This window comes from Gopherus evgoodei, chromosome 3 (genome assembly GCF_007399415.2).
Source record: "Gopherus evgoodei ecotype Sinaloan lineage chromosome 3, rGopEvg1_v1.p, whole genome shotgun sequence".
Lineage (NCBI taxonomy): Eukaryota > Metazoa > Chordata > Testudines > Testudinidae > Gopherus > Gopherus evgoodei.
In genome coordinates, this window is record NC_044324.1 from 85,962,460 (window position 1) to 85,989,557 (window position 27,098).

A 27,098-nucleotide genomic window follows, 5' to 3' on the forward strand; every position below is an offset into this window, starting at 1 on the left:
GGAAAACATAATGCTGAAGTTTAGATTGAGGGAAAAGATCCCCCTCCTCAAAGGCAATATAAGTACCCAGCTGCAGCAGAGGAGGGCATTAAAAATACTATAGACTGCCTCTAGGAACAAAGGGTGCTTGTGCCTATGCAAAGTATCTGCAATTCATCAGTATGGCCAGTCCTTAAGGCAGACATTGTCATTTACAGAATGACAATAGACTTCCATGCATTAAATGCGGCCACCCTTGCAGCAGCCCATGTAGGAGCTGAATACAAAGAAATTGTAGCAGCTGGCTCAAAATGGTTCTCTGTGATCGATTTGGCTAATGCTTTCATGGCTATATCTCTCCATCCTTCATGTTGGTATAAGTTTGCTTTTACCTATAGGGGATGACAATATGCCACCAGCCAGACTCCTCAAGGTTTCTATTCTTCCCCTAGTATTTGTCATGCCCAGGTCACTAAAAGCGGAACCATTTGCACCCTGACCACCAATCACACATAATTTCATACGTGGATGACATCCTAATACACACCCCCACTTCGGAAATGAACAGGGAAATCACCCGGAAGGTGTTGACTGTAGTGCAGGAAACTCGATTTAAGGTAAATAGAGAAAAGCTCAGTTAGTAGAGCAACAAGTGAAATACCAGGGGGTGTGTCTTGGGGAGGATGGCCGGATTCCCAATCAACAAAGGGTAGAAATTATAGGAAAGCTTCCTGCTTCCACTGACACGCACTCCCTGCGAGCTCTCTAAGGAACTTTTAATTTCTCCAGAAAGTTCATTGAAATGTTCTCTGACAAAGCCAAGCCTCTGTATCAATTATTTAAAAAAACAACGCAGGATTTGGAAATGGGGACCAGACCAATAGACTGCCCTGGCCACCTTGAAACAAGGTTTGGCTATTGCTTCTGCCCTGGTTTATCCTGACCTTACCCTGCCCTTTGTGATCTAATTGACCTCTGCAGATACAAGCATCGGAGCTACTCTCAACCAAAGGCAATGCGACAAGCTCAGAGTCATTGCACATGTCTGGAGGCTCCTGGATCAAACAGAGCAAGGCTTTAGCCCCAGTGAAAAGGAGTGTCTTGCATTGGTCTGGAACCTCACTCATTGGGAATTTATTATTAGAGGGTCGAAGGTCACTGTTCAGATGGTGCATTCCACACTCAAGTACATCATATTGGGAAAATATAGGACGTCCAGGTCGCTAACCCCTGCATTGCTCAATGGATCCTCACCTTAGTAAACTGAGGAATTAAGTTTAAAAAAGAACAAGCCATTTCACCAGACCTGTATGGGCTAATTATAGAAGGAGAGGAGCATACCTGCCCCCTCCCACTTGTAAAACACCTTGAATGGCCAGTCAAGGGAGGCACGAGGCTTGCAGATGCTAAACAGAAGGGGTTTGCAGTTTGGTTTACAGATGACTCAAGTTTCTACCATATGGGTCATTGCCAAACAGGGTATGGAGCCATCCGCATAAATGACTGAGAGATGGTCCAAGGACTAGCTCGCCCCCATTCTGCCCAAGCAGCTGAGGTGGATGCAGTTAGAGCTGTCCTAGCTTATGAATCCTGGGACACTTCTGTTACTATTTACACTGAATGGACAGCCAGAGCAATCACTGTGTGGCTTCCCCTTTGGTTGAATAGAGAAATGATAGCCGCAGATGGGCGCTTCATTTCTCATTCAGACAAATGGAGATAAACAGCAAATCTGATCAAGGAAAGAACTGGAGACACCTGGGTGACTCACACAAAAGGGCATCAGAAAAATCACTCTGAAGAAGCATTCTAGAACAGAACTGATGCCTTAGCCAAAGCTGTTGCTACTAGTAACCACATTAGAGACACAGACCAGGTAGAACAAATAGAGGCAGTAACTACCAGAGGAAAAACTTTAGGCAAAGGAATAGATACCTAGGACTTAAGTACCCTTCAAGATGGGGATACAGACATCTGGTCCTTAGCCAAGACGGGGAGAGATCCCACAGAAAAATATAGGATTGAGAAGGTTGCAGATGTCTTGAGGGTAGTGGATGCAGGTTGTCAAGGGCACTGGATAGTCCCCAGCTGGGTACGGGAGGACCTGATTCAATTTGTGCATCAGCAAGGGCATAGAGAAAAACAGGATATTTTAAATAGGGTTAAAGATACAGAGTGGTGGCCAGGCATGAAAGCAGATATAGATCAGAGGTGTCATAATCGTCTGCAGTGCGCCATGGTTAATGCTGATCACCAGGTTCAAAAAAATGCATTGGGACACCAAAGAATAGAGGGTCCATGGTCCTGGATTCAGATAGATTACAAGCTGTGTAGTGGGGCAGCTGCCCCACTCTGGCATGGAAAGGGTTAAAGCAAGCCAGCGAGGCTGCACAGAGGCTGCACAGAGTCCCCACTAATCCTGAAAGGGCTTATTGGGAGCCAATCAAGTGGAGGCTTGAAAGCAGCTAATCAGGGCCAGACCTGGCCTTATAAGAAGGCTTCAGGGGAACGAGAAAGGCAGTGTCTCCCCGGAGGGCAAAGACGGAAGAACCCAAGACAGGACAGGACAGGACAGGGTCTGCAGAGGCTGGGAGAGCTCTAGGCTGATGGCTGCCAGACTGGGGCCCTGACACATAGGGGCAGAGAAGGTGCTGGGGCTATGGAGAAGTGGCCCAGGGAAGGAGGCAGTGGAAGAGAGTTGGAGGAGGGCAGTAAGTGGCTGCTGCTAGAGGGTTCCTGGGACGGGGCCCAGAGTAGCGGGTGGGCCGGGCCCCTCCACTTGCCAGTGATGAGAGTGGCTAAGCCAGACGGCACTTTGCCCTTGGAGAAAAGGGGCTAAGCTGAGGACTGCAGTGAGCCACTGAGGTGAGTGATAGAACCTGAAGCTGCCGGTCCCCCGGAAGGTGGGGAGAGCCAGCAGAGCAGGCACAGCCGGAAGGCAATGTCCAGAAGTGCATGCCATGGTCTGGGAGTGATGTGCATCCAACTGTGAGGATGGTGGAGACTGACAGTAATGGTGGGAGAGACACCACTATCGATGATGCTCTGCTGAAAGAGCTAATTCCCTAACCAGCCAGCAGGAGGTGCTGCTGTGGTGAATCTGCACCCTGTTACAGGCCCTTTACCCACCAGCAGTAGAGGAAATAAATACTGCCTGGTAATAGTAGATCCCTTTTCCAAATGGGTGGAAGCCATTCCCACTAAAACCAACACTGCCTTGGTCACAGCTAAGCTGCTCTTTAACATATGTAGTTTTCTCAAGAATGGACATTTAGAGTAATTGATTCATCCCATCAAAGGGGGGAATTGTTACCTATCAGCTCTGTGTTCTTGGGGAACCAGCGCACAGTATCCAGCCTGTCTGACTCATTTCCCACCACTTGAGAACCCCAATTAATTCAAACGTTACTAAGTGGTGAGAACCTAACTCTCTCTCTCTAGGCATAGCCTTCTGACCCTGACTTGTGTGATCAGTTACAGTTTTCTAAACCTGACTTGTGTGATCAAATTTCAGTTAGATTTAATATTATAACTGTTTTGTTTGTTTGGCTCCCCTTGTATGGTTATTACCTGGCAATAACTAACTTTCACGGTTAAGCTGGTTGTTTCTCTGTGTGTGTCTCTCTCTGTGTCTCTGTGTGTGTGTCTGCAGCAACACTCCTTGTACCTAAGCTAAAGATCTCTGCAGCGCCCCAAAATCCTGTGGGGTTTGCTCATCAAGTGGGTTACTACCAGAACAATTGTAACATGAATATGGGGATAGGGATGTGCTGAACCTAGGGCATATGGGGGTAGCAGCTTGGAAGTGCTGCTCGACCCAGCCTGCTCAGGCATACTCTATTCCAATCCAGTGCCCATGGCATATGAGGGTGACAGCTTGGAAGTGCTGTTTGACCCAGCCTGCTGGATCCAGGACATTTAAGGGGTCAGTTTGGGAGTGCTGATTAACCCAGTCCTCTCAGATGGACTCTGTTAATGTGTGTGTGTATGTGTGTCAGTCTGATTCTGGGGCTGGAAGGACCCAGCCCCGGGGAACGTAGGTCCTGCAGAATAGCTCCATTGGAAGGGAACTTGCAGAAAGGAGAAGTAGAGCTCCGTATGAGAATACAAGTCACACAAGCAGTACATTGATAGAATTACAGAACCCACCCCTCCAAGAAGAGTAACCCTAATAAATGAGCGTATCTCAAAGTAATGGGAAAATCTAGTAACAGTCAGTCTTATCTGTTTACACACTTTACCTGTTTCACAGTGTGATGTACATCTGTAGTGCTAGATAATGATGACATAATCATAATAAATGAGTTTTGAAAGTGATTCCTGTTTAGAAAATACATTATTTCTATTCTTTTTATCAGTCATCAATTTTTTTATCACACACATGCTCTAGTCTAAATTTTTGGAAACAACTGCAGTATATTCTGAGATGGAGAGCATCATTGCGCCACAGACTGAATTAATGCAACAGTCTTTGATTTGTAAATGCCTATGAATCTTTTACTTCTAAGGTGGCTTTAACTTAGAGAAGACGATAATGTGCAGGTGCATCTATAGTAAACTTCCAGATTGTTACTTTGTAATTTTCTTTAACCAATGCAACATCTTTGGAAGAAATGCATTCTTGAGACTGTAGAGAGGAGCAATGCAAGTTTAGCAACCTTTTTAGCTTATCAAAAAGAAGATTGACTTGATTACAGTGTATAAATACTTTCATGGGGATAAAATACTGAGTACTAAAGGACTCTTAAATCTAGTGGAGAAAAGCATAACAAGACCAACAAGGAGTTTGTTTTTGCTGATACAGACTAACACGGCTAGCACTCTGAAACCTGTCACCATAACAATTCCAATAGCTGGCAGGTGAAGACAGACAAATTTAAACAGGAAAATGGTAGTGAGAGTGATTCAGGCTGCAAACAAACTCCCAAGGGACATGGTGGATTCTCCATCTTTTGTGTTCTTCAGATCAAGACTGGATGCCTTTCTGGAAGATACGCATTAGCCAAACACAACAGTACGGGGCTCAGTACGGGGCTCAGTACGGGGCAACAAAGTGAAATTTAATAGTCTGTGATATACAGGAGGTCAGATTAGGTGATCTAATGGTCCTTTCTGACTTTGAACTCTATGAATATACACTACCCTTTCTCTACTATGTACTGTATGTTTGAATAGAGAATGGAGTTTCAGTTTAAGAGTGAAGGTAAAATAAAAAGTGAAGAAAATATGTATTTGCAAATTGAGCGCTCCCTGATATTGCTTTTAAAAAGCTTATACTATATTTTCTTAATTTTAGCATAAGGTTTTTTTTCAATCCAAGATGAAGAATTCTGAAGCAGTTCAAAGGTGAATGTCTGCTGTCTAAACACTTAATACAATTTTATTCATGGTGGGGAGGGGAATTTTTATTTGCACAAAGGGCAGTGTAAAGGGGCTTTAAAGTGTAATAAATTATATTTACATCCACTTTAATGTCTCTTTACTTGACCAGAGAGGCATAAGGCAGCCTTAGGGCAAAATGAGATTTCTGGTTGAGCAATGGACTGGGAGCAAGGAGACCTTGGTCTAATCTCAGTTCTGCTGCTGAGTCTATATGACCTTAGACACACAACCTCTCTGTGTTTCAAGTGCCCAACTTGTAAAATGGGACTAATAATATTTATCCACCTTTTGTATAGTGCTTTGAGATCTTTGTATGAAAAGTGCTACATAAGTGCAAAGTATATCAGTATGATTATTCTAGAGCCTTTTTAGAACTGGGGAACCAGTTTAGATGAGGTACAAACCCTATCCTCTTTATTTTGGGCCCACGAATCTTCAGGACCAAAACTGGAAGTACAGAGTCTTATGGAGATGCTTGTTCTCCTATGAATCTCATCCCAGTTTTGTAAACTCTGATTTAGAGACGCCACCAAAGTTGTGGGTGCTTATCAGACTGGAATGCCAATGCTAAGCTTTTGAGATTGGCCCATCGCTTTTCCATCTGAGTTATAGAAAAAGAGATCAGCCAAATACACTATACCAGAAGACCTGAAGTTGATTAAATGCACATTTAAACAGGCAAATCAGGTTCACAATTATTTAGATAGTAATACCTTACTCAGACTGAGTAGTACCTTATGCCAACAGTAATCTCATTGATATCAATATGATTAATCCTGGGGCAATGAACTACTTGATATGAATAAGGATATCATAATCTGGCCCTTAGCTATTTTTATTGCTTTAAATGTTTTATGATGACTTTACTTCTGGATCACTTAATTACATGTTTAGGCATTTTTAGTAATAGAAATTTGCCTGTAAAGGTACTGCTCCTGCCCTGTATTTCTAAATTCATTAAATTTTCTAGCTCTCATTCCTTGAACTCCTCAGTGCAGAACCCAAAGCTGATAAAATGAAATCTAGCACAAGAAAGGAAATCACTAAATTGACTGACATGAGTATATCCTCAGAACAAGGAGTAATGGTCTCAAGTTACAGTGAGGGAGGTTGGATATTAGGAAAAGCGTTTTCACCAGGAGGGTGATGAAGCACTGGAATGGGTTACCTAGGGAGGTGGTGGAATCTCCATCCTTAGAGGTTTTTAAGGCCTGGCTTGACAAAGCCCTGGCTGGGATGATTTAGTTGGGGATTGGTCCTGCTTTGAGCAGGAAGTTGGACTAGATGACCTCCTGAGGTCCCTTTCAACCCTGATATTCTATGATGCTCATGTGGCTAGATTTGGCTCAGGGTATGCATCAGCAGTTCCTTTCCTTGATGTGAATCAAACTTACCCTGAAGATCATGAGTTCAGGCTGGTGCAGGAAGGTGTAACTTATCCCTTCCTGTAGCAGCAAGAATGAATCTGGCCTGAATTATTTACTCATTTCCTTGGCTTTAACATAGTTTTCCTTTCTGTAGTATGTCTGTGCGTGCTGCTTTTCTCACTGATTTCAGTTTTGTCTGCAATTCACATTCAGTGTGCAGTGCTAGAGAAGGACCCAGAGTCCATCTAATCTAATTGTATTGTCAGTTGAGCTCCTGAGAAGGATGTGTTAGGATAGGCAAACTGAGTCTTCTCAGAACAGCCCTGATGTCCCATCCTGGGAGAAGAGGAATGCATTGCCCAGTACAACATCTCTGGCTGAGCTCCACTTCAGGACGAGCAATGAAGAGGTCATTCTCAAGATTCTTCCTCCCTTTCACCAAAGCTTTTGGAGGAGAGAGCCCTCCTCAACTGTGGAAACCCTTGCCAACCTCAACAAGGTGGCAAACTTCTATGTTACCTTCAGTTTTATGGGGAACCTTCTCAGATGCCTACCGAAGAAAGCACAGCATGTTAGAGCAGCTGCATTCTCCTCCTGCAGCTGGCTGCATACCTCTCTCCTCCATTTCCACTGAACATTCACACATGCAGGCCACGGACAGCTCTGAGTGTGTTAAGGTAGCGGAGATATGCCTCGCAGCTTACAGCCCCTTTGCCTTTTTTCTCCATGTTTACTTCTGTTCTTTCATTCTGCAGAGGGGAGTATCTGGTATCCCTTATACTATAACATTTTAAGTCCTAGATGTGTTTAATTTTTAATATATATTTATTATACAATAGATAATTTTAAGATGCTGAACTTGCCTTCTCTCAAACTGTGAACTAACTGAGTATAATGGAGAGTTTCATCAGGAATACTGGCTTAGCAACAGGGGATGGAACACTTGATGGTTGCCTGTTCTGCTCATTCCCTCTTAAACACATGGCACTGGCCACTGTCGGAAGACAGGATACTGGGCTAGATGGACCTTTGGGCTGATCCAGTATGGCCATTCTTATGTAGAGATTAGAGATCTGCCTGAACTGGAATACTTGACCAATTTTTGTTCCACTGAACATTAGGTATGTTTGGATATGTATTTACATCACAAACTCAGTTTCATGGCTCAGGGCTATCTCTATTATGGGCCTTAATGTGAACACCAAACTTTAGGGAAGCTCAAATTTAGATCTAAATCTAAAGTGTCTCATCCTGCTGTATCCAGTGAAATCTATAGGAGCTTTGCTGCTGACTTTAGCAGGATCACAGACATCTGGATCTGAGACCCATGGCTGAAGCCTAACTCTAACAGTTTTGTAACAGAGGGCCTGATTCCAGTCTCACATAGTCCAGTGCAAATCAGGAATAAGTCTACTGAAGACAGTAGAGTGGAACCAGTGTAAACTGATGTAAAAGTAGAGTCAGGCTCACAGTGATTAGTTTTGCTCAGTTCTTGATTAGGATATTTTAGTTTTATGGACGCCTTTAATTTACTAAAATATATATTTTTTGAATATTAATAAGAACATAAAGCAAGGAGGCTTTTTCCCCCATAGGGAGAGGCGGGTGGTAGTTTTTGGATTATCTGCACATTTCTGTCTGGCAGATAGAAAAAAATTGAGAATGACTATATGAGGTTTTGATACCTGAATTTAACCTCTGGGATTTATATTGTCTATCATGCTCTGGTGTGTTAAAACATTTTCAAATCAGACTTTTGCAAAAGAAAACGTGTTAAAATTCATTTCATTATCTTAAAACAAATCCATTGAGATAAGAATGTAACTGAAAGAACTCATTTTGCCACTAACCCTTGGTTATCAGAAGGATTAAACTAACCAGGCATAACTGTGATGTGAAGTTTCAAGATGCTTTTCTGTTACCACTACTCAAATGTCATTGAATCTGCAATTCTAATTTAGTGTCCCCAATTCCTGGTTTATTACTTGATGGATTTAGATTGTATATGTTGGATCCTGTTCATATTTCAGTGAATTGGAGGTTTGACCCTTCCTTCACTGGGAGCAGGGCCAGCTCCAGCTTTTTTGCCACCCCAACCAGCGAAAAACAAAAACAAGATGCTCCCGCTGAAGTGTCGCCGAAGAAGAAGAGACGGAGTGAAGGACCCGCCGCTGAAGTGCTGCTGAAGACCTAGATATGCGGCCCCAGTACTGGACGGAGTGCTGCCCCTTTCTATTGGCCGCCTCAGGCACCTGCTTCCTTCGCTGGTGTCTGGAGCCAGCCATGACTGGGAACAGAGTAAGGCTATGTCTTCAATTAAACTGCTATAGCAGCTGCTTCCATCAACATAGTGCTGTCTACACTGAGGGATGGGTCATCTTAACTGTTTCCCTTAGGGGCGTGGATTGTTCACATCTCTCTGTGATGCAGCTGAGTCAACATAACTTGTGTACATAACTGATGTAACTCCACTGACTTCAGTGGATTTACTTTTGATATAAAGGACATTGGAATAAGTTCTGATGTGTGTCTCCTCCTCCACTAGAACGACAGGAGCTGTGAGTTGTTCCTGAGGATGTGTCCCTTTAGCAACAGACTAAAGTTCTGCTGCCATGACTCCAGCTTTGTTTTATGTACTTAAAGTTTGCTTGTGACATCAACATTAATCTATATTAAGCAGCACAAATGCCTCAAGGTATGGCTACACTTACAGTTGTACAGCGCTGGGAGTTACAGCTGTCTTCGTACAGCTGTGTAGGGAAAGCGCTGCAGTGTGACCACACTGACAGCTACCAGCGCTGCAGTGTGGCCACATTTGCAGCATTTGCAGCGCTGTTGGAGTGGTGCATTGTGGGCAGCTATCCCAGTGTTCAAGTGGCTGCAACATACTTTTCAAAACAGGGGGGTGGGATGGAGTGTGACAGGGAGCATGGGGGAGACAGAGAGAGTGGATTTTTGGAGCTGACACTGTTCTCAGCTCCCTGCCTTGCAAGTTCTAAGGACTGTAAGATACACAGCACCAACCTTCAATCATTTTAAAAGTTTCGAGCCCTTCCCCCACCCCTCTCTTAGTCACTAAATGCAAATTATGCACTCCTAAATAGCCTTCAGACCACATAAGCAGCTGCTCAACACGGACTCCTCTCTTTCCTCAAGCAAACAGCTGTGAACATTCCAAAGCAATTCCCCTGCCTCCGCTCGTCACTCGCTGGAGCAAAGAGCAGCTGTGTTTATTTTTTAGATAAGTAGCTCGGGAGCTCGGAGTTCAGCCATTCTTCCGGTTTGTTGTGGACAGGAATTCTGGGATACCTCCTAATACCCTGGAGGCCAATAACAGCGCTTTTGGTGGCCACACTTGACGAGCAGCGCTGCATCACCAGCGCTGCAATCGTTACACCCCAAGCAGACCAGGTGTACAGCCAGCGCTGCAGCCAGGGAGTTGCAGCGCTGGATGTGCCTTGCAGGTGTGGACAGTTACTAAGTTGCAGTGCTGTAAACCCACCATCAGCGCTGCAACTCTCCAGTGTAGCCAAGCCCTTAAAGCCCTTGTGACCGGGGTCCTAGTGGGGGCTAGCTATGGTCACTCAATCAGTGTCACTGTGGGAAACCTTGTTGTAAATGACAGTATGCATTAGCAACCCAAGTAGTTTTTAGAGTTTTGCTTAAATGATTTATTATTAAATATTAAATCAAGTAAATGAAAGGCAAACCCTGCTAGGCAGCCCGTGCAATTTCCAGCTAACCATGGAGAGGCAGTTGTTTATGTCACTTCTTGAAGCACTCGTATATAAAGTTGTTTTTCAAGGTGTAAAGGCTATGATATCAATGCTACGATTGGATGGCTCTCTAATGTAGCTCATGAAGGACCACTGCTAGGGGAAGTATTTCTGGGGAAAATAATATTATCCAGCAAGGTGACAGACACAAATAAGGATTTGGTAGCCAACATGCTCAACCTATCTTTGTTTAGAAGTGGCCATAAAGTCAGGGGTGAAAGTAAAATTGAGCTCTTACCACTATGGGGGCTGGCTCTATGTCCAAGGGGCGGGGCCTCAGGTAGAAGGGGCAGGGCCGGGGATCAGCATCCTCCAGCCAGCCCATCTGTGCTGCCTGGCCGGCACTGCCCGGGGCTCCAGCTGTGATTTAAAGAGTCCAGGACTCCAGCCGCTGCCGCAGTAGCAGCAGTCTGAGCCCCGGGCCCTTTTAAATCACCAGCCACAGGGCAGTTGCTCCTTTCTCTCTCCTCACCCTGCCCCACCCCATCGGTGGCCTAGGGGGCGCAAAAGAGGTAATGACATTAAAGTGCTGATACGGCTGTGCTTTGAGCAGAGCCTTTGCCACGGCAGTGCTTTAACGTCGCTTTTGTGCCCCCTGTTGGCGGCTCTGCCAGATCCCTACCTTAAAAACTGGATTTGAGCGACAATTATCATTTTCTCTTTTTTTTTTATTCAATTCCTTGTCATTCAATTGCTACGTCTAATGTTAATACACTTATCTATCCCAGGAAAAACTGGATATAGTTACCTACTTTTAAAGCTGTTTCTAGATTTCATTTTTCTATTTTATTCTCCATTGATATGCCTTCAAATTTCTATCCTTAGTCTTCTCTTTATTCTCCTCTGATGATATAATCCACACCCATGGTTTTAGTTGGCACCTTTCATAGCAACATCTTACAAATCAATCTTTCTACCCCTCACCTCTTCTTATCCTAACTCATATCTCTCTTTAACATTTCCTTAATGCTTTCCTTCTATTCCTGAATTGGTGGTGTTTTTTTTTTGTTCACCTTTCTACTACACTTGTAAAAGCATCCTAGGTTCACTGTACACTTGTCCTTCCTGTCCATTTATTTTCAGAAATAATATAAACAGATATACTATTTGTCACTGTTTTATTTTAAAATCAAGGCTTCTGTAGTTCACCATGAAGCCATTTTTATTATTATTACACTATAATCATTAAAATATATATAGTTTATTTGGGAAATTGATTATTAATATAATCTGCACCCCCAATGCAGCAAGCTGCATAAGCATGTGCTTAACTTTAACCCTGAGATAGTTCCACTGAAGTTAATGAGATTGCTTCCATGCTTAAAATTAGGCATGTGTTCAAGTACATCGCTAACCTGGGGCCTAAAACAGCAAGAAAAGGGTATTCATACTGTTTGTAAACTAACACCTGCAGAAAAGATAACATTTCTTATTCAGGAATTAATAAAGATGGATTTGTGAAAAGCTCTTTTTAAACATGACATTAAAATAGTGTTGCATTTGTTGTACAGAATTAGGATATATTCAGATTAAACCACGTACCTGTCCAAACTCATGACTGTCATAATAGCGCTGCATGCAAACTGATTGCATGTGTCTAAGGATGTAATGATGGTACACAGAGGGCTGCCAAACACCCACTCTCCTCCACGGGCCCACTGATGAATGAGAAAGGGCATGCCAATGATATGAACCAAATCTGCTACAGCCAGATTGCAGATATAGATATCTGGAATGTTTTTTTTTCTAGACCTGAAATAAATGGGGAAAACAGATTACTTGACATAGTCAACATCAATGTTGCTGAGCTAATGCTCTTTAGTTTTCAGTGCCCACCTGGGTAGCCCAAACTTCTCTTTCAAAATTTATAAAAATTTAAAAAATCTCTGGGCCTGATTCTCCACTCTCAATACTTCCACTGTAGTTGATGGAGCACCATGAGGTAAAGCTACGGTAAGTGAGAGGCGAAACTCAGGCCCTCTGACCTGGTTACTAGATGATGCAGTGAACCAAGGGCTAGATTTTTAAAGAGGCAATTCTGAAAATCCTGCTGGGCACCTCTCTGCAGCTTTCAGCACTTTTACAAATCTGGCCCTAAAACATTAATTGGCCACCTCCGATGGTCTGGGTTCTAGTTGTAGTTTAGGTCACAGGTGAAAATGAGTTTCAGTAGCCCCTCAGCAAAATGTTTTTCATGCAAGCCAGCACACTTGAAGCAAGTAGCAGACTTACAAATGTTGAACATATCTCCTCAGATGCAGAAAAGTGTATAATTATATATCTGAGAATAAGAGGAATCTTCTTTGCTAACAGGGCTGCAAGGGGACGTGAGACATGGCAAGATTTGTTTGTTTGCTTACCTAAAAGAGAGAATGGAAATAATGGGGACTAGAGGAATGAAAGAGGACAGTGAATTTTGGTACTTTGAATTAAAACAGTTATATTGTTTGTTTTGACCATATGCCCTCATAATGCTTCAACTGGTCAGTTATCATAAATGCATCCTTCCATGTCCCATTATATAAGAACATAAGAACGGACATACTGTGTCAGATCACTGGTCCATCCAGCCCAGTATCCTGTCTTCCAACAATGACCAATGCCAGGTTCCCCAGAGTGAATGAACAGAACAAGTAATCATCAAGTGATCCATCCCCTGTCGCCCATTCCCAGCTTCTGGCAAACACAGGCTAGGGACACTTTAGAGCATGGTTTTGCATCCTTTGCCCATTCTGGCTAATAGCCATTGATGGACCTATACCCCATGAACTTATCTAGTTCTTTTTTGAACCCTTGTATAATCTTGGCCTTCATAACATCCTCTGGCAAAGAGTTCCACAGGTTGACTGTGCATTGTGTGAAGAAATACTTCCTTTAGTTTGTTTTAAACCTGCTGCCTATTAATTTCATTTGGTGATCCCTAGTTCCTGCATTATGAGAAGGAGTAAATAATACTTTCTTCACACCAGTCATGATTTTATAGATCTCCATCAGATCTTCCCTTAGTTGCCTCTTTTCCAAGCTGAAAAGACCCAGTCTCCTCATAAGGAAGCTGTTCCATACCGCTAATCATTTTTGTTGCCCTTTCCTGTACCTTAGCTTCTTCTGGATCAACCAGCAAAGATGTCCCTGCTCATTCCCAGAGGGATTATCATATAATGTATTCATCTTCAATGATAGCTTCTTTATTCTATGGCTGGTGACCTATATTGGCATTTTTTAAATATATTACACAAATGTTAAACTGTGTTAAAAGAATATTATTAAGGTTGCAGAGTCAAGCACTCAAAAGTTGCAAAATACCAGAATTAAGGTTACTTATATAAACTTATTTTGTTCACCCCCACATGCAAATACATTATGATACTGTCTATAATTACAAAAAGAACAGGAGTACTTGTGGCACCTTAGATACTAACAAATGTATTTGAGCATAAACTTTTGTGGGCTACAGCCCACTTCTTCAGATGCATGGAATGGAACATATATTGAGGAGATATATATATACACACACACATACAGAGAGCATGAAAAGGTGGGAGTTGCCCTACCAACTCTAAAAGGCCATTTAAGTAAGGGGGAAAAAAAAAAACCTTCTGAAGTGATAATCAAGATAGCCCAGTACAGACAGTTTGATAAGAAGTGTGAGAATATTTACAAGGGGAGATAGATTCAATGTTTGTAATGGCTCAGCCATTCCCAGTCCCTTTTTAAACCTAAGGTGATTGTATCTAGTTTGCATATCAATTCCAGCTCAGCAGTTTCTTGTTGGAGTCTGTTTTTGAAACTTTTCTGTTGCAAAATTGCCACCCGCAGGTCTGTCACTGAATGACCAGAAAGGTTTAAGTGTTCTCCTACTGGTTTTTGAGTGTTTTAGGGTCTGGGAATGGCTGAGCCATGACAAACATTGAATCTATCTCCCCTTGTAAGTATTCTCACACTTCTTATCAAACTGTCTGTACTGGGCTATCTTGATTATCACTTCAAAAGTTTTTTTTTTTCCATTACTTAATTGGCCTTTTAAAGTTGGTAGGGCAACTCCCACCTTTTCATGCTCTCTGTATTTGTATATATATCTCCTCAATATATGTTCCATTCCATGCATCTGAAGAAGTGGGCTGTAGCCCATGAAAGCTTATGCTCAAATAAATTTGTTAGTCTCTAAGGTGCCACAAGTACTCCTGTTCTTTTTGCAGATACAGACTAACATGGCTGCTACTCTGAAATCTATAATTACAAGATCACATATTATTTTTCCACCGTATTGCTGCTTCGAGGCGTGAGTCAGGGTCATGTACTGACGGAGGGTGTTGTCTCTAAGACCTCTGCCTTATTTATTGCAGCAGTTGGAAGTTGTGTAGTGAAAGAGGCAGGAAAGGATTGGAGGAGAGAAAGGATTGTCTCCTGGTTAAGGCAGCTGAATACTGCCTTGGAGAATTGGATTCTATTCCTGTCTCTGCCACAGAGTTCTTGTGTGACGTTGGTCCCCTGCCCTCATGGCAGGACCAAATACTATCTAGACCATCCCTGATAGACATTTATCTAACCTACTCTTAAGTATTTCCAGAGATGGAGATTCCACAACCTCCCTAGGCAATTTAGTTCAGTGTTTAACTACCATGACAGTTAGGAACTTTCTCCTAAAGTCCAACCTAAATCTCCCTTGCTGCAGTTTAAGCCCATTGCTTCTTGTTCTATCATTAAAAGCTAAGGTGAACAAGTTTTCTCCCTCCTCCTGATGACACTCTTTTAGATACCTGAAAACTATTATCATGGCCCCTCTCAGTCTTCTCTTTTCCAAACTAAATAAACCCAATTCTTTCAGCCTTCCTTCATAGGTCATGTTCTCAAGACCTTTAATCATTCTTATTGCTCTTCTCTGGACCCTCTCCAATTTCTCCACATCTTTCTTGAAATGCAGTGCCCAGAACTGAACACAATACTCCAGTTGAGGCCTAACCAGCGCAGAGTAGAGCGGAAGAATGACTTCTTGTGTCTTGTTTACAACACACCTGTTAATGCATCCCAGAATCACGTCTGCTTTTTTTGCAACAGTATCATACTGTTGACTCATATTTAGCTTGTGGTCCACTATGACCCCTAGATCTCTTTCTGCCATACTCCTTCCTAGACAGTCTCTTCCCATTCTGTATGTGTGAAACTGATTGTTCCTTCCTAAGTGGAGCACTTTGCATTTGTCTTTATTGAACTTCATCGGTTTACCTCAGACCATTTCTCCAATTTGTCCAGATCATTTTGAATTTTGACCCTGTCCTCCAAAGCAGTTGCAATCCCTCCCAGTTTGGTATCATCTGCAAACTTAATAAGCGTACTTTCTATGCCAACATCTAAGTCGTTGATGAAGATATTGAACAGAGCCAGTCCCAAAACAGACCCCTGCGAAACCCCACTCGTTATACCTTTCCAGCAGGATTGGGAGCCATTAATAACTACTCTCTGAGTACGGTTATCCAGCCAGTTATGCACTCACCTTATAGTAGCCCCATCTAAATTGTATTTGCCTAGTTTATCGATAAGGATATCATGCGAGACCGTATCAAATGCCATACTAAAGTCTAGGTATACAACATCCACCGCTTCTCCCTTATCCACAAGACTCGTTATCCTATCAAAGAAAGCTATCAGATTGGTTTGACATGATTTGTTCTTTACAAATCCATGCTGGCTATTCCCTATCACCTTACCACCTTCCAAATGTTTGCAGATGATTTCTTTAATTACTTGCTCCATTATCTTCCCTGGCACAGAAGTTAAACTAACTGGTCTGTAGCTTCCTGGGTTGTTTTTATTTCCCTTTTTATAGATGGGCACTATATTTGCCCTTTTCAAGTCTTCTGGAATCTCTCCCGTCTCCCATGACTTTCAAAAGTTAATATCTAGAGGCTCAGATACCTCCTCTATTAACTCCATGAGTATTCTAGGATGCATTTCATCAGGCCCTGGTGACTTGCAGGCATCTAACTTTTCTAAATGATTTTTAACTTACTCTTTTTTTATTTTATCTTCTAAACCTACCCCCTTCCCATAAGCATTCACTGTGTTAGACATTCCTTCAGACTTCTCAGTGAAGACCGAAACAAAGAAGTCATTAAGCATCTCTGCCATTTCCAAGTTTCCTGTTACTGTTTCTCCCTCCTCACTGAGCAGTGGGCCTACCCTGTCCTTGGTCTTTCTCTTGCTTCTAATGTATTGATAAAAAGTCTTCTTGTTTCCCTTTATTCCCATAGCTAGTTTGAGCTCATTTTGTGCCTTTGCCTTTCTAATTTTGCCCCTGCATTCCTGTGTTGTTTGCCTATATTCATCCTTTGTAATCTGATCTAGTTTCCATTTTTTATATGACTCCTTTTTATTTTGTAGGTCATGCAAGATCTCGTGGTTAAGCCAAGGTGGTCTTTTGCCACATTTTCTATCTTTCCTACCCATGAGAATAGCTTGCTTTTGGGCCCTTAATAGTGTCCCTTTGAAAAACTGCCAACTCTCCTCAGTTGTTTTTCCCCTCAGTCTTGATTCCCATGGGACCTTACCTATTAGCTCTCTGAGCTTACCAAAATCCGCCTTCCTGAAATCCATTGTCTCTATTTTGCTGTACTCCCTTCTACCCTTCCTTAGAATTGCAAACTCTATGATTTCATGATCTCTTTCACCCAAGCTTCCTTCTACTTTCAAATTCTCAATGAGTTCCTCTCTATTTATTAAAATCAAGTCTAGAACAGCTTCCCCCCAGTAGCTTTTTCAACCTTCTGAAATAAAAAGTTGTCTGCAATGCAGTCCAGGAACTTATTGGATAGTCTGTGCCCCGCGGTGTTATTTTCCCAACATATATCTGGATAGTTGAAGTCCCCCATCACCACCAAATCTTGGGTTTTGGATGATTTTGTTAGTTGTTTAAAAAAAGCCTCATCCCCTCATCCACCTGGTTAGGTGGCCTGTAGTAGATTACTAGCACGATATCACCCTTGTTTTTTACCACTTTTATCCTAACCCTCTCAACACTTCCGTCTCCTATGTCCATCTCCACCTCAGTCCAAGTGTGTACATGTTTAATATATAAGGCAACACCTCCTCCCTTTTTTCCATCTATCCTTCCTGAGCAAACTATACCCATCCACACCAACATTCCAATCATGTGTATTATCCCACCAAGTTTCAGTGATGCCAACAATGTCATAGTTGTATTTATTTATTAGCACTTCCAGTTCTTCCTGCTTATTACCCAAATAATATTAATAACACCCACACAAACAGTGTCCCAAGTTTCTTCTTATTTGTACTGCAGCCACTAAGTCCTCAAATGTATGAAATAAGAGTATTTCCAAAGACACAAATGAGAGTTCAATGGAGCCAGCTAGACATAAATGGTTGTTTCACACGACTCTAATAAATAATGAAGTATGCTTCTACCTCATCTGACTGTGATGTGGAAAAAACAGAGGTACAAAGCTATAATGTTTGTTTGCTGGCATTGATAATTGGAGCTTGTGGAGATGCTTATTTGTGTTTGTTTGTTCTTTCCTCCCATGTTTGTAGACAAACAGCCTATAACCTTGTCTATGCTGACAGAGCCTAGATGATCTCCAGAAAACCCCTGTTGCTCTTCAGGCATCCAGTGGTGCTATTATGTTTAAACACTCAGACTTTCCAGATAAAATAAATCTTTTGTATGTTGCATGTAAACATGTTTACCAGAAAGATGAAATTCGGTTCTTCCTTGTTGTAGGGCTTTTGTGCACTGCTTCATGCACAATAATGGGAGAGAGCCTGACAGGCATTTCTGAACTTACATTTAGAAGCTCAAATTCTCTACTCTGTCAAATTTTATGTTACAATAATCAGCAAAGAATGTGTAGCAAGCATCCCAAGGCAACTGAAGTACTATTAGAGGCAGTGCAACTAAAGAGCAAGAGACGAGATCTTGAATAAATGAAACTAAAAGATGTGAACCTTTCAAGTGAAAATATTTTCTCTGGATGTTTTGAAAATACGTCTCCGTTTCTGTTTGGCTCTCCCCGCTGTTAGCGCCAACATGGAATTGTCAGAGAGGGTTGAAGCCTGGGACCGAGTGTAAGACAAAGATAACCCCTCATACTGAGAACACAGTAATTGTGGTGGGAAAGACGACATGCTTTCTTCCATGCTGTATGTGCAAGGTACAAGGATCTATGAATTTAATTAGAAAAATATTTAATTAGAGACCAGAGGATGGGGCATGCTGAATTTTGCACAGCTCTCTAGAGATACTGAAAAGTCCTGCAGTTTGTCAGAGCTGCCACAATACTGAAGTGGAGACCCATTTGATACACGTTATTGCCTAAATCATTTTAATACCAATGTATTGGTTACAGTTTACCTATATTTTATTTAAGAAATTTTGTTTATAATCCATCAACACCGCCATTTCTACCCCTATCATAAGAACATAAGAACAGCCATACTGGGTCAGACCAGTGGTCCATCTAGCCCAGGATCCTATCTTCTGATAGTTCCCAATGCCAGATACTTCAAAGGGAATGAACAGAACAGGGCAATTTCGTGTGATCCATCCCCTGTCATCCAGTCCCAGCTTCCGGCGGTTAGAGGTTTAGGAACACCTGCAGCATTGGACTGTGTCCCTGATCATCTTAGTTAATAGCCATTGATGGACCTATCCTCTAGGAATAAATCCTGCATTTTGGTAGGTGGTTAGATTAGATGACTTATAGACTCATCCAACGAAGTGGGTATTCACCCACAAAAGCTCATGCTCCAAAACGTCTGTTAGTCTATAAGGTGCCACAGGACTCTTTGCTGCTTTTACAGATCCAGACTAACACAGCTACCCCTCTGATCATAGACTCATAGACTCATAGACTTTAAGGTCAGAAGGGACCATTATGATCATCTAGTCTCACCCCCTGCACAATGCAGGCCACAGAATCTAACCCACCCATTCCTGTAGCAAACCCTTAGCCTATGTCTGAGTTATTGAAGTCCTCAAATTGTAGTTTGAAAACCTCAAGCTGTAGAGAATCCTCCAGCAAGTGACCCGTGCCCCATGCTGCAGAGGAAGGCGAAAAACCTCCAGGTCCAATCTGCCCTGGAGGAAATGACTCTTGTGGTCCATTCTAACCCTATGGTTCTATGATTCTATCTAATTCTTTTTTGAACCCAGTTATACATTTGGCCTTTACAACATCCCATGGCAATGAGTTCCACAGGTTGACACGGCATTGTATGAAGAAGTATTTCCTTTTGTTTGTTTAAAATCTACTGCCTATTAATTTCATTGGCTGATCCCTAATTCTTGTGTTATGTGAAGGGCTAAATAACACTTCCCTATTCATTTTCTCCATATTATTCATGATTTTATCAGCCTCTATTACGCCCTCCTTCAGTCATCTCTTCTCTGAGCTGTACAGTTCCAATCTTTTTAATCTCTCCTCATATGGAAGCTGTTCCATACCCCTAATAATTTTTGTTGCCATTGTCTGCACCTTTTCCAATTCCAATATATCATTTTTGACATGGGGTGACCAGAACTTAATGTAGTATTCAAGATGCATGGGTACCATGGATTTATATAGTGGCATTATATCAATGAAACACCCTAAAAAATGCAGCCTATAGATTTGATTGCAAACTCTCTTTCTCTCTTTTCAGTTATGTTTCCTTTTCCTCTATTGAGTTTAAAACTCTTTCAGAAATTGCTAAGGCCACAGAAATTACATTGACAATCAGAGCTTTTTCCCCAAACCATGATAAGCCATATGAGCAATTTGCTGTTCAATAACTGACACATTCATATAGCTCCATGAGAGATAACTTAAATAATCAAGATTTCAGTTCTACAGATTCTGTAAATGTGTCATTTCTCTAGCTAGTTCAGTCTTCTAGCTAACACTCTTCCTCCCGGTCATACTAATGAGGAAAGGATTTGAAAGACTGATCCCAATTCTCTTACAAAAAGGAGTGTTAAATAGTACTTTGAACTGATATTGCAATAATTCATACACTAATTGTCATTTCAATAACAACTTTGGGGGACCTGGAAAGTGCACTGTGTGCTGTCACATATTCATCCTATTCCAGTCCAAGCGACTGCACTAACTAGCACCTTGAGATCTCAGCAGATGTTTTGAATCTCAAAAGGATTTGCTCCCAGTCATTGGCTCCTCTCAGTTTAAAGACCAGACAGATGATCTATACAAGGGGTCGGCAACCTTTCAGCAGTGATGTGCTGCGTCTTCATGTATACACTCTAATTTAAGGCTTCGCGTGCCAGTAATACATTTTAACATTTTTTAGAAGGTCTCTCTATAAGTCTATAATATATAACCAAACTACTGTTATATGTAAAGTAAACAAGGTTTTCAAAATGTTTCAGAAGCTTTATTTAAAATTAAATTAAAATGCAGATCTTATTACTTTAGTGTGATCCTTGCCCTTGCTTTTCCTTGCTGAGTTTTCCAATGTCTGGTGGCATGTATTTGGATACTTTAAGCTGCACACAGGCTTCTGAATGATCAGTTGCTAACCGTGTAGAACCCCAGATCGGCAGCTGAGGTTAGTGGAGCTGGCGGCTGGTAGGGCTGAGCAAGGCCGGAGGCCTGGACCCTGTCTGGCAGGGGGCCTGCGCTGGAACTCCAACAGGAAGCAAGGTGAGTGGAACCAGCGGCAGGACCCCAGCTGGCAAGGGGCCAGCACCTGGAAACCCAGAGTGGCGGTGGGCTGAGAGGGTCAGCCCGCCCAGCTCTGGGGTTTCGGCAGTGGGCTGAGCATCTCCACCTGCCCCCGCTCTGGGGTTTCAGCCGCCAGCTCCTGCCAGCAGGGGTTTCAGCCCACTGCCGGCCTGGGGTTCCTTCACCCAGACCAGCAGCAGGCGCTGAGTGGGACCAGTGGCAGGAACCCGGTTGGCAAGGGGCTAGCAGTGGAAACCCTACAGCAGCTGCAGGCTGAGTGGCTCAGCCCACCCCACTTTGGGATTTCGGCCGCTGGCTCCTGTCAGCTGGAGTTTCAGCCCACTGCTAGCCTGGGGTTCCTTCATCCAGGCCAGCAGCAGGTACTGAGTGGGACTGGCGGTGGGACCCTGGCTGGCAAAGGGCCAGCAGTGGGAACCCCAGAGCGGCACACAGCCCGCCCGGCTCTGGGGTTTCGGCCACTGGCTCTTGCCACCCAGGATCACAGCCCACTTCCAGCCTGGGGTTCCTTCACCCAGGCCAGCAGCAGGTGCTGAGTGGGACCCCAGCTGGCAAGGGGCCAGCAGCGGGAACCCCAGAGTGGCGACAGGCTGAGAAGCTCAGCCTGCTGCCGCTCTGGGGTTTCCACCCTTGGCTCTTGCCAGCTGGGGTCTCAGCCCACTGCCAGCCTGGGGGAAGGAACCCCAGGCCAACAGCAGGCGCTGAGTGGGACCGGTGGTGGGACCCCAGTTGGCAGGAGCCGGCGGTGGAAACCCCAGAGTGGTGGTGGGCTGAGCGGCTCAGCCTGCAGCCGCTCTGGGGTTTCGGCTGCTGGCTCCTGCCAGCCAGGGTCTCAGCCCACTGGAAACCTGGGGTTCCTTTGCCCAGGCCAGCAGCGGGTGCTGAGTGGGACCAGGGGTGGGACCCCCCAGAGCGGCGGCGGGCTAAGCAGCTCAGCCCGCCCCATGTGCCATCAAAAATTGGCTCTCAACCTTTCTTAGCATGTTCTGTATTGCTTCTTTGTACTTGAGTATAGAGAAACTCTACTCTCCCTTCCCTATGGGTGAAATCCACTCATTTTCAGAAGACCAGGAAAAGGTCAATGAGCCATTTAGAAGGGCTTAAATGGGACTTTAGTCCTGACCTTCTGCATATGGATGAATTTTGCCCAAAGTGAATTTTTGAGGAGCTTTTAAAAATCACATCATAAGGTCCCATCATAGGGTCCAGATTGAATCAGCTTTATTTGCTCGTAAAAATTAGTATTTTCTAACTGCCAACCCTGCAAGCTCAAACTGCAACCTGAAAATACAAGATTCTTTCTGGATCTTGTATCACTATTAATAAAAATTCTGCAACTGGAACTTGGTTAATAATCCTGTTGATGACATAATAGCAGGGACAGAATCCACCTATTTCAGCAGTTGACTCTTTGATGCTTACTGAAGAAAAAATGGTAAAAAAAAATGTATTCAGTAAAGAAAGAAGATATGACCTGACACATATTGGAAGCAGATCTTTTCAGCAAAAGATGAACATTTTATATAGTCCAAAAAAACCCACAACCCACTGTATGGAGATAGACCTATCTCATAGAGCTGGAAGGGACCCTGAAAGGTTATTAAGTCCAATCCTCTGTCTTCAGTTGTAGGACAAAGCACTGATTTTGCCCCAGATTCCTAAGTGGCCCCCTCAAGGGCTGAATTCACAACTCCGGGTTTAGTAGGGCAGTGCTCAAACCACTGATCTATCCCTCCCACCACATGTTGCAGTGTAGAGCCAAACTTTAAATATAAATTTTTCTACAATCTCTTCTGATTGCTTATCTAGCACATTCAATGTCAATAATTACAACACTTAGTTTTTAATGTCACTGTCTGTCTCTATTCTCTTCTGCCTCATCTTGTTATTCATGCCAGACAAAGGCCTTTCAAGAAGGAAAAAAAACCTTTTGTTCCTTTTTAGTTTTCTTTTATTATAATATTTCAGAGACTATATTATGAATTTTAAAAGCTCAGTGAATATTCTCTTCCTTTATATCCATTCATTCATTTTCACAGACATATTCCCCTTACTTCCAGCCCATACAAACTCCTTGGTCTTCTCCACAAAGATTGGGAGCATTAGACATTTGGGGCTAGATTCACAAAAGGACTTTGGCACTTAACTGCCATTGCAGGTGCCTAAGTCCCAGAATCAGGCCCCACTGGGCTTCACAGAACCTCTGCTCAGCTGCTGCTGAACTCTGTAGGCATCTAACCTCACTTGGCATCTAAATTTTTGCAGTCTAAGTTCCCTAGGGACCTGTGCATGCGCAATGCAGCCCCTGACCAGGCTTTTCTCCACTTACCTTGAGGGGCTCAATCTGGTAAGCATGCTCTGAGCTTGCTTATTGGATTGGGTCCTGTGATGGGGCATCCACCCCACACTGGCCGGTAAACTATTAATGGAGCCCTGGGGAAGCTGCACAGAAAGCAGCCAATAGGAGAGGGGTTGTGAGGAGCAGCTAATCAGGGTTGAGTAGGCCCATATAAGAAGAGCTGTAGGGCAGAGCAGAGGCAGTAGTTTCCTAGAGCCAGAGGAGGGAGGGGGGGTGCATGGGTGGGCTGCCTTAGAGGAGGAAGAAAGCTAGCACCCTGGACTTAGCAGTGCTGGGCAGAATCAGGGGAGTGAGAGCAAGCTTCTGGATGACTGCTAAGACTGGCAAGTTTAGGCTCTGAGATAAGGGTGGAGAAGATGCTGGGGCTGTGGGGAAGCTACCCAGGGAAGTAGACTGAGAGGTTGGAGGGGACGCAGCACCTGGCTACCATTTACAAGGTCCCTGGGCCAGGACCTGGAGTAGCTGGGGGGCCTGAGTCCCCCTTTCACCACCACTCACCACTGAGGAAGTGGCTGGACCATCAGACTGCAGGACAGTCCTCTGGAAGGGGGGATTACAGAGTGCAGCACAGCTGCAATGCTGTGTCCTAAAGAAGACATCACAGTCCTGGGAGTGATGTGGGTCCTGGAGCAGAAGTGATAGCAGCAAGACACCAGCAGATGAGGATGCACTGGTGAGCAGAGGTAATCTCCAGAACAACCAGCAGGAGGTGCCACAGTGGTGAGTGCATCTTGTCACAGGCTGCTATAGGTGAACTTATGCAAAACAGTGGTGGGAGGAGGGCCTCCCTCATAACTTTTAGCCCAGAGATAAGGTACTCACCTGGGCCACAGGAGACCCCTAGTTCAAATCCTCCCTCTGCCTGAGGGGCAGGAGGAATTTGAACTAGGCACTGCCATTTCTCAGAGTGCTCTAACCCCTGAGCTATGGGACATTCTGTTATTGGCATCCCTCAGTCTCTCCTGCTGAAGTTCTTCTACTGTGACTACATAATTTAAAGTCATTGGAGCAGGTGGACTGGCTCTCCCATATCCTGGGTGTGTTAATCGCCAGGCTACAGAGTCACCTCTCTCTTTGGCCTAGTGAGCCTTTCCTTAGTTATTCATAGTAGACCAGCTTTCTCAGAAAAGACTGAGTCCCACATCAGAATATCCTATTGGCCAGTGACTAGGATACTCCCCTGAGGGATAGTAGAGATAGGACTTAGGACATACCCCTCACATTGGCATCTCCTATTGGCTAGCTTAGATGTCTCCCCACCTAGCCTGTTGGCTTCTGTGACTCTCATTCTGAGGCACCTGTCTCTCCCCATTCATTGTATAGGGAGCCTAGGTGCCAAACTCAGGGTTTATAAATCCCAGTGATTTTCTAGGTTCCTAAAATGCAGTCAATGTCACCACACCTAAGTTCCTTTGTGAATGAAGCCTAGTCTTAGTGCATCAAAAGGAGATTTTCAAAGGCAGAACAGGCTATTAGGTGTCTAATTCCTTTTTGTGTCATTGGAAATCTCCCCCTTTAAAGTTAACTGTGTCTATGGACAGAGTTCATTTATTAAATCTTGCTGATGCTGACATGTATTAGCCTTAGTCTATCATGTTTATTATAATTTGCATTACAAGTGTTTAGATCAAATCAGCTTCTGATCAAACATGTCTTTCAATTCTGTGGTGAAATCATGCAGTTGAGTCTCACTATAAAACTGTTGGTAGAATCAGAAGATTAAAGTTATTTTCTTGTTGCACAAAACTGATGATTGGGCCAGATCCTGAGGTCCAAGAAGTCTGCTTGACATTGCTAGATCATAGCAAAGCAAGCTTAAAGATGCAAGGGAATCCTCAGCTGGCACAGAAGTTCTTGTTACTGGGAATAGGGAGTCATGCTGGGGAAAGTGATGAAATTCTGGGAGGCCATTACTACTAACCAGGAGAGTGTAGATAGCAGTCTGATATAAAAAATAAGCTTACCTAGATAGAAAATGGAGAATGTTTCATTTGTTTTTGTTTTTATAGAATTACTTTTAAAATATTATTACTCTAAAAAGTCTCAGAATAGGTCACTTGGCTTCCAATATGGATGTCTGAGCAAGAAAACATAGTATGTATGCAAGGGTCAGATGTTTGCATTTATATTTTTTTGTCTGAATGTCACAGAGTAGCAAATCTCTTGCACGGATTATCCTTCTAAATCATTCTGAGTCAGGAGAGAAGATGCTAACTGGATCAAACTGCATTGTTAGCAGAGAGGGAAGGTGATTAAATTTTTTTGATAAAGCTTAAGGCTCTACGCTATCCGAGTCAATGGGAATTTTGCTACTGAATTCAGTGGGAGCTGAATCAATTTCTAAACTCTCAATTCAAAAAGGCATCCCTATTGAGGAAGAAAGCTTACATGTGTGCTTTTAAGTCCCACTGAACTCAATAAACATGTGCTTGAAGTGAAGCACGTGTTTAAGTGCTTCCCTGTGAAGAGAGGGACCTAATCATATGTTTAAGTGCTTTCTTGACTCATGGCCCAAATTTGGTTAGACACAACTGTGTATCAAAATAATTCATGCTCTACGTAGCCATTTATTGTACTAGTCTTTGCTGGACAATTCCATTCCTCAATGTATTCAAATGATTTGTTTACAACAGTAAGTCTCTGTTGCAGCACATATGCTAAATTCCATACCTTACTATAGTGAACACAATGAGGATATTGCCAACTAATCCCATAGAGCAGATAATCCCAATTAGAGAGGGAAGGATGATTGTTTCTGCTGCACTGATCACTTGGTAGTAATGCCCTCCACTCCAAGATTTGTTGAACAAGACAGGTGTGCTATTCCAACAGGAAGGCTGGACTTCATTCATTCTTCAGAGATGTTAGAGCCTTAAATCTGTAACAGTAACAGAAAATAAATTATTCATAGACTTACAATTTGAATGTTTCATTAGTCAAGTAGCTTGAGATACATGATTTTTAATTACAGTTTGAATTTCATGAATAAAATCTTCCAAGTGGTTGTTTGAGTTCATGAATAACTCAACAGACTTAGATAGTATTGCTTTAAAAAAAAATCTGGGACATGTTTTGTATGTATATTAAAATATACAGAACTTTTTTAATGGGTCAGTTTAGGTCACAGCATTCATTCCAACATGGAAATCCCCTGAGCATCTATTTCTTGATCTCCCACAGATTTATGAAATGTTGAATAAGTCACTTAGGCCCAAATTTTCAAAAGGGAGCTCTAATTTTGAGTGCCCCACTTGAGTCAAATCAGGGCCTGATTTTCAGAGGTGCTCAGCCTCTCAGTTGGAATTCATTTGGTGTTGAGGGTGATTAGTGCTTCCAAGAAGCAATCCCCAGATATTATCTCACCTTGTGTACCCAAAAATTGAGAATCCCAAAATTAGAAGATGTATGGTAAGCTATTCCAATGGTTAATTGCTTTCACTGTTTAAAGTGTATATCTTTCCAGTCAGAATTTGTCTAGCCAGATTCTCCATAGATTATGTGTGGATTTTTTTATTTGTTTTTTTTCTGGTGCTTGGAATGT

At 43.0% G+C, this 27,098-nt stretch overlaps 1 protein-coding gene across 1 annotated transcript in view; it reads right to left on the reverse strand.

Moving 5' to 3' along the window:
• The window catches only part of MCHR2 (melanin concentrating hormone receptor 2), a 52,357-nt gene extending 25,948 nt beyond the window's left edge, over positions 1–26,409 (reverse strand). Inside the window, exons 1-2 of the mRNA XM_030554225.1 lie at positions 26,228–26,409; positions 12,047–12,256 (exon numbers count right to left, since the gene is read on the reverse strand). Of these exons, the coding sequence (XP_030410085.1) occupies positions 12,047–12,256; positions 26,228–26,409 (392 nt within the window). The remainder of the gene's footprint in view (positions 1–12,046; positions 12,257–26,227) is intronic.
• Positions 26,410–27,098: the final 689 nt, after the last annotated feature.